General features: G+C 36.3%; 1 protein-coding gene across 4 annotated transcripts in view; it reads left to right on the top strand.

The window, feature by feature from the left end:
- Positions 1 to 14,048, top strand: part of MAP2K4 (mitogen-activated protein kinase kinase 4) — a 125,299-nt gene that overhangs the window by 36,193 nt on the left and 75,058 nt on the right. For 3 of the 4 annotated variants that reach the window (XR_010117955.1, XM_055258037.2, XM_055258036.2), the window contains one exon: positions 486 to 588. The exons of the other annotated variant lie outside the window; for it this stretch is intronic. Coding sequence is in view for 2 of the 3 variants with exons in the window: in XM_055258037.2 (XP_055114012.1) it covers positions 486 to 588 (103 nt within the window). In the remaining variant the exon portion in view is untranslated. The remainder of the gene's footprint in view (positions 1 to 485; positions 589 to 14,048) is intronic. 4 annotated transcript variants of the gene reach the window in all.

Below are 14,048 nucleotides of genomic sequence, written 5' to 3'. Positions count from 1 at the left end.
ATTACTGACTTGAAGTTTACTCTACCGTAATGTTTTTAGCAATTTTTCAGATTCTTCATTCTGTTGTTTATATTCATTGAAGTGAGGGAAAATGATATTTATTAAACTGAGGGCATTAACTGTAACACTGGATAGATGGTAATATTTTTAGAAATTTTCAGTATATCTGCTGAGATAATTAATTTTTATAATAGTATTTTCATTTGCAAAAGTATTAACTTCCCTGAATAATGGAAACTTGAAGTGATAAGCATTCTATCTATTGTATCATAGCCTAGTGAATGATTTGTAGTTAGTAACAACTTTAGATTATTTTATTTTTTCTTAGTTCTGAGAAATTTCTCATTGCCTTTCAAAATATTGTCCTATATTAACTGTTTGTTAAAGCAAGTTCTCTTGCCTTTTGGTGTGACTTTCTTATGCCCTCAGAATAGTACCTGTTTTATAGTACTTGAAACTTTTACTTTTTATTTGTTATTTCTCAGGTAAACGCAAAGCACTGAAGTTGAATTTTGCAAATCCACCTTTCAAATCTACAGCAAGGTTTACTCTGAATCCCAATCCTACCGGAGTTCAGAACCCACACATGTGAGTATTCTTGGTAATCAAATAAAAGGCTCAACTCAAGCAAAGATTTTAAAGTTACTGTATTTTATAAATTTTTCCAATTATGAGATGTCAGTATAATTTCTCTGACTAAACTCTCTGGGAATATTGTTTATTCTTTTCCTTCTGGAGTTCCAGTTAAATTGCAAGTTGCATTTAGGAAATTTAACTGTCTTCTGTCCAACTGTACAAATCTACACCACTTAGTGACAAAATAGAGTCCCATCTTATTAAGCTAGATTCCTGCAAGATTTCTATGTCATAGTAAATTGAAAGAATTGTGTACATGTGAGTGTACAGATATCAGTGGTTATTTCATTTACTGAATTTTTAAATTAAACAATGGAAATGATATTGTAGCATCTTAGTGAAAATATTATTAGAGCATCTTAGTTAACATAAAGCAGTACCTTCAGAACAATATTTTACATTAACCTTCAATTGAATCTAAGTGATGTGAAATATTAAAAAGTCTCTTCTTATTTCTCATCCTAACCTATCATGAAAATGAAGGCCAGTGGCTGTACTTTTATAACCATGTCCATAAAAATAATTTTGAGCTAGTTTCAATATTGAGAACTATAAAGCAAGTAGTGTAAGGTATGATTAAAAAGCTGGCAGATACATTTTTTTAAAAAAAAATAATTTCTCAACAATTTGCATCTAGACCTTATTAGGCTTAAAATACATTTATTCTTCCCAAAGAGGCACTTTTATTGCTATTTTCTCTTCTTTCAGAATTTGATATTCATTGTATTTACAAACAGTAACAAATTGGTAGAAGGTAGTGTCTTGCAAAAGAGATGCTTAAAATATTTTTAAAACAGCAATGTCTAGAAGGGAGTGGGGTGTGTGTATGTATATATACACTTATACTTTCACTCGTAACCTTAGAGGGAATGAAAGATATTTTAAATAAAAAGTGTAGTAACAATTTATTTTTCTCAATTGTCTATTAATTTTATTAGACTGGTGTTCATAATTACACTTCTTGTCAGAACTCAGCCTAGAGTCCCACCCTTTTTACCTTCTCTGAAACATCAAGTAGGGGCTATCCTGAGGAAGGAAACTTAGTACTTATTAATTAGTCAGGATTTCAGCAGCAAGGAAACAATTCTTAAAAGAACCTCCTTCCTTATTCTTAGAATTTGTAGTGAAAGCTAGTGCAAAACTAATTCTTTAACATAGCCCCTTTCTGTTACCTTAGTTACTAGCTGAACCATATGTTGGAAGTCTAAGAAGGAAAGGATATAGCAGTAATCACCAAACTTACCAGATCTTTCTTTTTTAAAAGCCTTTTTGGACAAGGAGAAAGACAACCTGACTTAAATTAGAACTGGAAAAACATTCATCTATTTGTACTGTCTTCCCTCTGGAGTTTCTTTATATATGTGGAGTTCATGGAGCAAAATTTTTTAAAAAATAGTAAACACAGGGTGGAAAAAACTTTCTTCCAAAGTTGAGTTCAGGTTTTATTTTTTGTTTTGTTCTTAACTAATGTTTTATAATAAACCTACAGCCAGCTAGATTTCTCATCCTTTGTTTCTTCTCAGCAAGTATTTAAAGTTTGAAAGGACGTGGTAATAGGTATTTTTACCTTATGGTAGAATCTTTAGAGCTTGATTCTGGTATGTAAAAATTTTAGACCCAGACTTTGTTGGAAGTTTTTTATTGTACAGGTCAATTGTTCTGGGTTAGGAATAGGTAACTACTAGCATTGTTACTGGTCAGAGATAACTGTTTTATTACTTAGAACAGCGTTATCTCCTCTACCTTCCCAGCCCCTTCCAAAAGATATCCTTTTGTACTCTTCCTCTGAGTTGTTTGCCATCAAGCACTAAAAACAGTTGTTTCTGTTTAGGATGAGTACTTGCAATTAGAAAAACTTAACTTGTAGTTTGTGGGAGTTTTGAAATAAGATATCCCTTCACATTTATATGTTTTTTCTCCTAAAATTTCCTTGAACTTTAATAATTACGGATGTGAATATAAAACTTGTTCATGAATTTAGGAAAAGATAAGATGAAATAAGTAAGCTAATGAAGTTAAGATATGTCACAGGATCTGGTTTCAGATCTCCTTGGCATTTGATGTCTCCTGGATGCAGGATCGTTTGCAAGATTAAAAAAAAAAATTGTAAGACTGTGTTCTTTTTGTCTGAGAACCAACAGTTTAAATAAAATTCCAATAAATGACAATTGGCTATTGTAATTTTAGCAAGGCATAAGGTAATATGGATTGAATGTCAAATTAAAGGTGTACGAGGGGTAAATCATTTTAGAAAACCTCCTTGATGAACTGTTTCCCAGAAGAACAAGATTTTACTGGATTTTGAAAGGCAGGGAAGGTTAAGTGAAGACAAAGGACAATGGCATTCTGGTGAGCGTATGCACAAGAGAAGTTTTGGGAACCATGTGTAGATCTGTTTAATTGTAGCAGAGATGTTATTTATAGATTACCTGTTTCTCTCACTGGAAGCTTTTAGCATGTTTTCTTTATTCTTGATATTCTGTAATTATATGAGGATAAGCCTCAAATTGCATCATCTTCCCATGTATCAGATTAACCCTTTTAGTTTCAAGATTCATCTATCTCTTTTTCTGGGAAAATTGCTGCTGCTTTCCTTTTGATACATTCCTTCATGTTTTTCCTATCACCTTCTCCTGAAACTTGTGTTACTAGGATGTTGGACTGCCTGTATCCCCTGTATCTTAGACTTTTAAAAAATGTGTTCCATCTCATTGTTTTCTTACTCTGTATCCTGGGAGATTTTCTTTATTTTCCATTCCCTCTATGGAATCTTGGCAATCAGTTTAAATTTCCAAGAGTTGATTGTGGCATTTTCTTAGGATTCTATTCTTAATTTTGGATATAAAATAGGGAATTTAAAAATTCTTTTCTGTTGTTTGAATTATCGATTTCCTCAAGGGTCAGTTTTTCTTTTACCTGTTTCTCATTCGTTTTTTTCACATCTTATAATTTTTTTTTCATGTCTTGTTCTTGATTGTTTCTTGAATGGAAGCTTTGGTTATGGATCATCACCTGGTGGGCTTGGCTTTACTTTTCTGTGAGTATTTTGGGAGCTAGCACTTAGGCCAGGAATGTTACCAATGCTAGAATTAGTAGAGCCAAGATTCACCTTAGGAAGCCTGGTTCTCTCCAGATATGTTTGTTTTCTTTGACGACGTGCCCCCTTTTTATTTTAAGGGAAGAGTAAAGAGGAAAAGTGGAATTAACTAGACCTTTCTTTTTTTTTTTTTAAGTGGCAGGGTCTCACTATATTGCCCAGGCTGGTCTTGAACTCCTGGATTCCAGGGATCCTCCTGCCTCAGCCTCCCAAACTGCTGGGATTATAGGCATGAGGTACTGCGCCTGGCCTAGACCTGCCTTATAGAAAGAAGTTTAATTAACTCTGGTTTCTAGGCCTTCATTTCTTCTGACCATGAATTCTCTCTGATCCAGGGTTCTATTGGGACCATGATTTGTCTCTCATATTCACTGCATGCCTGCCTCCTACCATCTGTTATAGGTTATAGTTTTTTCTGTTTATTTTTAAACCTTTTATTACGGAAAATTGCATACCTATCCAAAAGTAAAGTGGTAGATGAATCTGTCTTTACTGTCAATCAGCTTTAACAGCTTCAACAGTTAATAGCATGGCCAATGTTGTTTTATTTTTTCCTCCAACCCCTTAGTTTTAACCAAATCTCAGATGTTGTGCAATCTATAAATATTTTAGTGTGCATTTATAAAAGATAAGAGCTGCTTTTTAAAGACATAATCATAGTACCATTGCTACATGTAGTAGAATAAATAATTCTTTAATGTCGTCAAATAAGCAGATGACCTCATTAGTTTTTTTATTTTTAATAATTTGAAGTGAGGTCTATACAAGGTCTTGCATTCTATGTAGTTAGCTGATCAATCTTTTAAACAAGAGTTCCTTCTCTTGAAATCGATTAGTTTTTCTTTGTGATCTACTCTCAGGCATTCAGAAATTTAATTCTTTTAATTTGTTTATTGCTTATTTCCTTAAAAAAGGATTTTTTGGGGGATCTTGGAGGATGAGGAGACAACCTGAACAGGAAACCTTGATTTTTAATTATCGTTGATTAAAATTATAAATATTTTTGACAGAAAATGCATGTTATAGTAGAGACTCTTGTACCCACTAACATTTTTTCCCTTGGCTTTTAAAATGAAAGATTAAACTGGATAGCCAAAGAGTACAAAGAAAAAGCAAAGGAAAAATGTGTGGCTACCTTTTAAATTTTCATCAGGTTTGGATTCTACTAGACACTATAAATCTTTTTGATACTCTAGGGATATTCTTATAAATGTGGCCACCTTGTGTTAAAATCATGTTGTGTATATGAATTTGACAAACAGAAGTAGATATTCTGTTAAACATTCGTGTTTTCGTGATGGTGAGTTATGGTTGAGTGTTCTCAGTGTACTGAATCGTTTAGAATATATTCAGTACAATTGTTATTCTGAAAGAACAGCCGTTTTATCTTCATAGCATATCACAATTGTCAAGAAGAAACACTAGCTTAAAAGTTAACACTGGAAATAAATAGTGATGAATGCAGATAACATTTTGGGGCTTAAGAGTTTTGGAACCACACGTTTTAAGTTTAAAGGGCTCTCTTTAGACCAAGAGAATCTCTAGGATCTCCCTTATCTTTGTTTATTACATTGGAACAGACAGACTCAATTGTGCTATAGAACATCTAGGAGTAGTTTAAAGACGTTTCAAGGTCCCTAGTTAGTAACTAATATTCCTCGTATTTCTTGATGAGCCTTCTCAGTAGTACTTTATCTTAAAACTTAGAATTTCTTCTTCTGTTGGTTAAATTGTGAGAACTATGTCTTTTAAACGTTGCTGTCTTAGAATTAATGATGAGGCTGGGCACAGTTGCTCACCCCTGCAATCCCACCACTTTGGGAGGCCGAGGCAGGAGGATTGCTTGAACCCAGAAGTTTGAGGCCAGGCTGGGCAACATGGCAAAACCCCATTTCTACAAAAATAGGAAAAATTAGCCACGTGTTATGGCATGCGCCTGTGGTCCCAGCTACTTGGGAGGCTGAGGTGGGAGGGTCAATGGAGCCCTGGAGGTTGAGGCTACAGTGTACCACTGCACTCCAGCCTGTGTAAGAGTTGAGACTCTGTCTCTATTAAAAAAAATAATAAAAGTTTGTTTTTAAAAAGAAATAACAATGGGTAGAAATTTAGGAGTCTGGATTTCTATCCTTGCATTGTCGTTATCTCTGTGACCCTGACTTTATCACTTAATTCTGATCTCAATTTAGGCATTGAATTAGAATAGTGACACACTATTTTATATAATGAATTGGGAGGGGAGAGAATTAAGACAGCTTTGCACTGCTTTCTTTAAATAAAGTCTCATGTACAAAACTGATAGGCTTAAAAAGATAAAGGAGGAACTGTGCTGACTGAAGTGTTTGTGAGGTGGGAGAGAGGTTTGTAGCGTTATCTGCCTTCATTCCCCAAATAGTCCCAGGACATCTCTGGTGAATTTCTAAGTGTGAATACCTCTAATCTCCATGAATTTGAAAGTATTTTTCTATCTCTGAAATTTTTTGAAGCAATCATGATACTGTGAAATCTCTACGTTTCTGTGGTGGACCACTTTTACAAAATAGCGGTAATGGTAGAAGTATTTATGGGTATGTATTAATAGATGATGTTTAATCTCAAATGTGTTAAATACTATGGCGTGTGTGTGTGTGTGTGTGCGCACGTGTACGTGTGCGTGCGTGTGTGTGTGTGTGGCTGGTTTGGTGCTACTGCTGCGAATCTTTTTTCTTACTGTAGTAAATATACATAACGTAAAAATTTTTATCTTAACCATTTTAAGTATACAGTTCGTTGGGATTAATTACATTCACATCGTTGTACATTTGTCACCATCATCATCATCCACCTCTAGAACTTTTTCATTGTCTCAAATTGAACTTCTGTACCCATTAAGCAATAAGTCCATATTCTCCCTTCCTTCTAGCCCTGGCACCCACCATTCTACTTTCTGTCTCTGTGAATCTAACTAGTTTTTAGGTACCTCTTATAAGTGGAATCATAACAATATTTATTTTCTGTCTAGCTTATCTCATTCAAAATAATGTCTTCAAGGTTCATTCATATTGTAGAATGTATCTTTCTCCACCCTTCTTTTTAAGGGTGAATAAATATTATTTTATTGTTATGTGTGTGCAGCATTTTGTTTAGCCATTCATCTGTTGTTGGACATTTGGGTTGTTTCTACCTTTTGGCTCTAGTAAATAATGATGCTGTGTTTGGGATAATCTTTAAAGCTTAGATCATTGTACTTCTTAATGTTACAGTTTAGGGATATTCAATCTTATCTTTAGTCCCACATTCCACCTCAGTGTACCTGAGGCTGTGGTACACTTCCATAAGTCAGCAATTCACTGGAGAAGTGATTCTCGACAGAGGTGGCAGTGGTAATAGTGGTAGAACTGATTCTCTTTGTGAGCCCCTACCCCCTTGAGATTCACATTCCCTTCAAGCTGGATGTTTATAGCTGAGGTGGTGGATGCTAATTCTGGAATATATATTTGCATAGATTAATGATACATGCTGTTGAGTTGTGTGCTTTTGGTGTTATAAATCATCTTTGTTCTTGAATCAGAGACCGAGGCAGACATTAGAAGATAGCCCTGGTTTTTTAACCCACAGTACTTCTAAGTGCTGCTCCTTGAAGATACATCTGACTTCTTAGCTATTGATGAGTTTTCCAGCCATTTCTAATCAGGCAGTTATGTTGTTGAGTTCTGATTTCAATCAGAATATTATAAGGCCTTTTGCCTTTGTAGTATGTATGTTTCTGAAAACTTTTTATCTATTATTAAGGAAATTTGCTATATGAAGGTAACTTTTTTCAGTGTTTTTTTTTTTTAAATTATCTACAACTGAGTAACAGTATGATTATATTATTGTTCTTGAGCAAATGTGTTTTCCCGAGTTAATAACTGCTTCATTTATGGTCCACTGTGAATCTTCTCTGAACATAGTTAAATACATCAGTTGATCACTCGGTTCTCCCCCTCTCACCCCCTTTTTTTCTTTTTTTGAGTTAGCTATCCATCCATACTCTTGCTTTAATCTGGAGTGGTTGCACTTGAGGCCTGCTTCACAGGGCTGTTGCCATTGTTTTGTGAATGCCTGATTCTGATTCTCTGTTTCCGGGATTTCATCTTTTTTTATTTTTCGCTTTCCCACTCATTTTGGTAGAGTATATATTCTAAGTCTTTCTGAGATAAGAATTCTTTCTTAGCAGTTTTTAATTATTTCTTAAGCTTTTTGGGTGTTTGTATGCCTGAATGTGCCTTTGTCTTTTTTTCAGACAGGGTCTTGCTCTGTTGCCCTGGCTGGAGTAAATGGTGCTATCATAGCTCGCTGCAGTCTTGAACAACTGGACTCAAGTGATTCTCCTACCTTAGCCTCCTGAGTAGCTGGCACTACAGGCATGTGCCACCATGCCTGGCTCATTTTTAAATTATTTTGTAGAGGACAGGGCCTTGCTATGTTGCCCAGGATGGTCTCGAACTCAAGCTATCTTCCTGCCTCGGCCTCTCTGAGTGCTGGAATTACAGCCATGAGCCACTGCCTGGCCTTGAAAATGTCTTTAAATAAATAACCCTCATAATAGATTAGCAGTTTTATTGGGTATAGAATTCTGGGGTAGAAATTTTTCTCCAGAATTGTGTTTGTATTTCGACAATGTTTTCTATTTTCCATGGTTACTTTAAAAGGTTAGATGTGACTTTGATTCCTGAACCTTTGTATGTGACCTCTTTTTTCTTTTGTGATGTATTGTGGGGATTTTTCTTTTTCCCCAGTGTCTGAAATCTTGCTGTGTTTGCATTCTTCCTCCCCACTTCTCCTCTTCCCTTTTCCCAGTCTTCTCCCTCCTTTCCCTCCTCTCCTTGCCTTTCTTTTTCCTTGTAGTTTGCTCTCAGTGGACTCTTTCAATCTAGAAACCACTCTTTCATTCTAGGAAAGACAGTTTATTATTTTATTCATCTGGGGTGTGTGTTATTCTGACATTGCTATATTGATTCAATGAAATCCCATCAGACTTTTAAAATATGTATAATGTGACAGTTTGATTCTAAAATATGTATGAAAATGCAAAGGACCTAGCTAAAAACAATTTTGTAAAACAGTAAGTTGGGGGACTTAAAACGACCCAATTTCAAGGTTAACTGTAACACAGTCAGCCTACAAGTACAACCTACAAGCCACAGTAATTAAGGCTTGGTGGAAGGATATTAAGGATAAACAAATGGATCAATGGAATATAATAGAAAGTCCAGTAGACAAACACACATGTATAGTCAATTTATTTTTGACTATGGTGCTTATACAGTTCAGTGGGAAAAAAGATAGGCTTTTCATAGTGATGGAACAAACTGGAAAAAGGTTTGAAAGGATAAATCTTAATTTCTACTTCACACCATATGCAAAAATTACCTCAAGATGGATCATTGACCTAAAAGTAAAAGCAAAAACTCTATAAAGCTTCTAAAAGAAAACATCTAAAATATATTTGTTATCTAGCATAGGCAAAAATTTCTTTGATAGGACAAAGAAACCACTAAAAAATAATAAATTGGATTTTATCAAAATTAAAAATTTCTGCTCATCAGAAGTTTTTTAAGAAAATAAACAGGCAAGGCCAGACACAGTGGCTCATGCCTGTAATCCTAGCACTTTGGGAGGCCGAGGCAGGTGGGTCACTTGAGGTCAGGAGTTCAAGACCAGCCTGACCAAAATGGTAAAACTCCATCTCTACTAAAAATACAAAATAGCTGGGCGTGGTGTCGCATGGCTGTAACCCCAGCTACTTGGGAGGCTGAGGTGAGAGAATTGCTTGAACCTGGGAGGTGGAGGTTGCAGTGAGTAGAGATCATACCACTGCACTCTAGCCTGGGTGACAAGAGCAAAATTCTGTCGGCGCGGGGGCAGGGAGGAAAGCAGGGAGGAGGAGAGGGGAAGGGGAAGAGAGAGAGAAAAAGAGAGACTAGAAGAAAACATTCACAATGTATATATGTCTGACAAAGGACTTTTATGTATATAATAAACTAAAACTCAAAACAACCCAGTTTACTTTTTTGTTTTTGAGACAAAATCTCACTGTCACCAAAGCTGGAGTGCGTCATAGCTTAGCCTCCAGAGTAGCTGGGACTACAGGCTCATTACATCACGCCCGACTCATTTAAAACAATTTTTTGTAGAGGTGGGATCTTGCTATGTTGCACAGGCTGGTTTTGAACTCTCCTTAAGTGATCCCCCTGCCTCGGCCTCCCAGAGTGCTAGTATTACAGGCATTGAGCCGCTGGGCCAGCCCAAAGAACCCAATTTGAAAAATGGTTTAAAGACTCTGATAGACACTTCACAAAGAAGGTATTGGAATGGATGATAAGTATATGAGAAACAGCCATAAGAACATCAGTAATAAGAGAAACGCAGACTAAAACAAAAAGGTGATACCGCTACACCTCCACCCGAAGGGCTAGAATTTAAAAGACCAGGCAATATCTTGGCAAATATGTAGTGTAAGCAGAATTCTCCTATATTGTTGAGGAAGCAGAAAATGATACAACCACGTTAGAAAACACTTTGCTAGGTTTTTAATAAAATGAAACAAGCACCTGCCTCCTGACCCACCAGTCCTACTTTTTGTTATTTGCCTAAGATGAAAATACTCTCAGAAAGATTTGTAAGTGAATGTTCATAGAAAGTTTATTCAGAATAGCCTCCAAATTAGAAAGAACCCAGAGTGTTCAATAACAGAAGAATGAAGAAACAAATTATGGTATATTATTTAATAAAATACTCTTCCTCAATAAAGTGGAGAAAATACTGATACCTGCAACCATATTCATGAATCTCTGAAAATGCTGAGCAGAAGAAGCCAGACACAAAAGAAAACATACTGATTCTATCTCTATGAAATCTAGAGTAGGCAGAACAGACCTGTGGTGATTGAAATCAGATCAGTGCTGCCTCTGGAGGAGATTGACAAGAATGGCACCAGGGAACCAGGAAATTTTCTGGAGTGATGCAATGCTCTGTATCTTGCTATATTTTGTGAAATAGAAAGGTGTCTGCATTTGTCAAAACCCATTGAGCCACATATGCTTATGATTTGTGCATCTCACTATATGTAAATGATGCCTCAATTTTAAAAGCAATCCAGAACAATAACAATTACATATATACATATATTATTATTATTATCACTATTATGATTTTTATTATTATTATTGGTGTTTTCTTTTTTTTTTTTTTTTTTTGAGACGGAGTCTCACTCTGTCATCCTCATCCAGGCTGGAGTGCAATGGTGCAATCTCGGCTCACTGCAACCTCCGCCTACTGGGTTGAAGTGATTCTCCTGCCTCAGCCTCCCGAGTAGCTGGGATTACAGGCCCACACCACCATGCCTGGCTAGTTTTTTGTATTTTTAGTAGAGACAAGGTTTCGCCATGTTGGCCAGGCTGGTCTTGAACTCTTGACCTCAGGTGATCTGCCCGCCTCAGCCTTCCACAGTACTGGGATTGCAGGCATGAGCCACTGCGCCTGGCCTAATTTTTGTATTTTTAGTGGAGATGGGGTTTCGCCATGTTGGCCAGGCTTGTCTCGAACTCTTGACCTCAGGTGATCTGTCTGACTCACCTCCCACAGTCTGGGATTACAGGCTTGAGCCGCCATGCCTGGCCAGTAACAATAAAAATTATATTGATAGATTTTTTTACTCTCACTGAACAGTATTTGTGGTTTTCTGTCCTTGTTCTCAAAGCACCTATATATTTCAACAATTTAGATGACTTGATAAATATATGAACACTGTGTTTTTATTGAATTCAGCTTTTATGCCTGTGGAACAATACTGTGATAAATTTTATTTCTGCCCATGTGGTTTCCCCTTTGATGATGTTTGAAAGAACCCTAGAGTGAAATTTTTAAGAAGGTTATCAAGTTTCTTTTGAGGATTAATCTAGAGTATCTGTTGCACCACATCAGGTATAGTGTACCCGTAAGTAGCTAGAGTTCCCTAAAAAGTGTGTGGGGACATGTTTTTAGTGTGCTTTAAAAATAACATTTACTATTCTTTCTTTTTTTTTTAATACAGAAAAAGTATAAAGAAGAAAGCCAAAATGGCCCATTATCTTATCATCCAGGTAGTTCATGTTACCCTTTAAAAAATCAGTAGTACCTGCTTCTGATAAGAGAATTCAGTTGGTACAGAAAGTTATAAAACAAAAAATCAGCTTCATGCCCTTAATATTTATCTCCAAAGATAGCCCTATTAAATGTAAAATGCCTTGCAGAAAAGCTTATTATATGTCAGAATACATAATTTATATAGATCCTTAAAGAATATTTACACACAATAGCAGTTTTTTTCTGCACTTTTTTGTAGCTTGATTTTTTTATTCACTTAGTAACTTAGTACATCTTGAAAATATTTCTGAATTAACACATACCCTTTTCCTCCTCCTCCTCCTCTTCTTCTTCTTCTTCTTCTTTGTTTTTTGAGATTTTCTCACTCTTGCCCAGCCTGGAGTGCTGTAGTGCAATCTCAGCTCACTGCAAGCTCCACCTCCCAGGTTCAAGTGATTCTTGTGCCTCAGCCTCCCAAGAAGCTGGGTTATAGGCATGCACTACCACACATGGCTAATTTTTGTATTTTTAGGTAGAGATGGGGTTTCACCATGTTGGCCAGGCTGGTCTTGAACTCCTTGCCTCAAGTGATCCACCCACCTCGGCCTCCCAAAGTGCTGGGATTACAGGGGTGAGCCACTGTGCCCCAGCCACATACCTATTCTTAGTTATATAGTATTCATTACATTGTATAGGTGTATTATATGTTTAACTAGTTCCTTATTGATAGCTATTTAGATTATTTTCATTGTTTAATTAAAAACAATGTTTTAGAGAACAACTTCGTGCTGGTGAAATGTACTTTTAAAAATTAACCAATGTTTAATTCTTCATAGATTGGTAATTTTCAGCCGTTTTCTTGTCATAGGAGAGACTGGAAGTAACTGTGTCTTCTCAACCTTGTTACTATTGAGATACTAGATTGGAAAATTCTTTGTTGTGGGAGGCCGTCGTCCTGTGCATGGTAGAATGTTTAGTGGCGTCCCACTAGATGTCAGTAACACCTGCCCCCCTACTAGCTGTGACAGCCAAAATGTCTCCAGACATTACCAAATGAACCTTGGGGTGCAAATTTGCTTCTTCTTAGGACCACTGGTACAGCGGGCACTGCAGGTTTACACACATGAACCTTTTTCCTGACTGAAGAGCTGCAGAAGTCAGATATAAGAGGGGTATTCCTTGGGGTTTGAATGGATGCCAGAAAAGGGGAATTTGGGGAATGGCTATAGGGATATCTCATAGAGCCCAGGGAGAACATCAGAGCTTTGGGAGCAAGTCATAGTTGCCAGAAACCAAAGCAATCCAGTACGTGTTCTTTCATACATTTAGCAAATGTTTGTTGAATGTCTGCCATCTGCTAGTTACTATGGTGTGGGCATAGGTATTTCATGTTGAAAAAAGAGATGTGATTGTTACTTCATGAAGCTTGAGATTTAGAGGCAGACACAGATATGTGTGTGTGTATAAAATTATAATCACCTACTTGCTATTAAAGGAAGAGAACCAGGTGCTACGAGAAAATAAAATACAGGCCTAATTTAGAAGGAGGGTGGTGAAAATGTAGTCAATGAAGGCTTCTAAACTTGAGTGAGTTTTACTAGATTTGGGGGAGGGATTGATGAGTGTTCCAAGTGGAAGGAATCACATGTATTTGAAATTATCAAGGTGGGAAATATTCAACTTGTCATGGAATGGAAGGAATGACAATTCACATGGAGGATGACTGAATGAGAAAGGAAAAACAAATTTAGATTAAGGGTGTAGAGACAGCTAGATATGGAGAGATGGGCCACATAATGTAGGGCCTTGTAGATAAAGAGCTGGATGACATCCAAGGTGCAGTGGGGAGTTATGGAAAGGTTATAAGTAGGTGAGTGATTTACAATTTAAACTGATTATTTACAGTCTAAAGTAATTATTCTGGCTGCCGTGTGGAGTATGTATTGAAAGGAGGTAAGAATATAGTTAGGGAGACCTGATAAAGCTATGGTAATATAGCTAAAGCATAATAGTCACCTATTATGACTTTAATAATATTAAATTGATGACAGTAAATGTAGAGAGACGGTGAAGAAATTTTGGAGGTAATTAATAAATATTGGTGATAATTTGAATGTAGATGATGACAAGGAGGAAGGTGTTCATAGTGACTTGTAGAATTCTGGCTTGAATTAATGGGTTCAGTTGTGATTACTGTGATGGAGACTACTAGGTATGGAGCATCTGTAAA

Source organism: Symphalangus syndactylus, chromosome 20 (genome assembly GCF_028878055.3).
Source record: "Symphalangus syndactylus isolate Jambi chromosome 20, NHGRI_mSymSyn1-v2.1_pri, whole genome shotgun sequence".
Lineage (NCBI taxonomy): Eukaryota > Metazoa > Chordata > Mammalia > Primates > Hylobatidae > Symphalangus > Symphalangus syndactylus.
The sequence above is the reverse complement of the archived record's forward strand: the minus strand, read 5'-3'. Positions and strand labels throughout refer to the sequence as shown.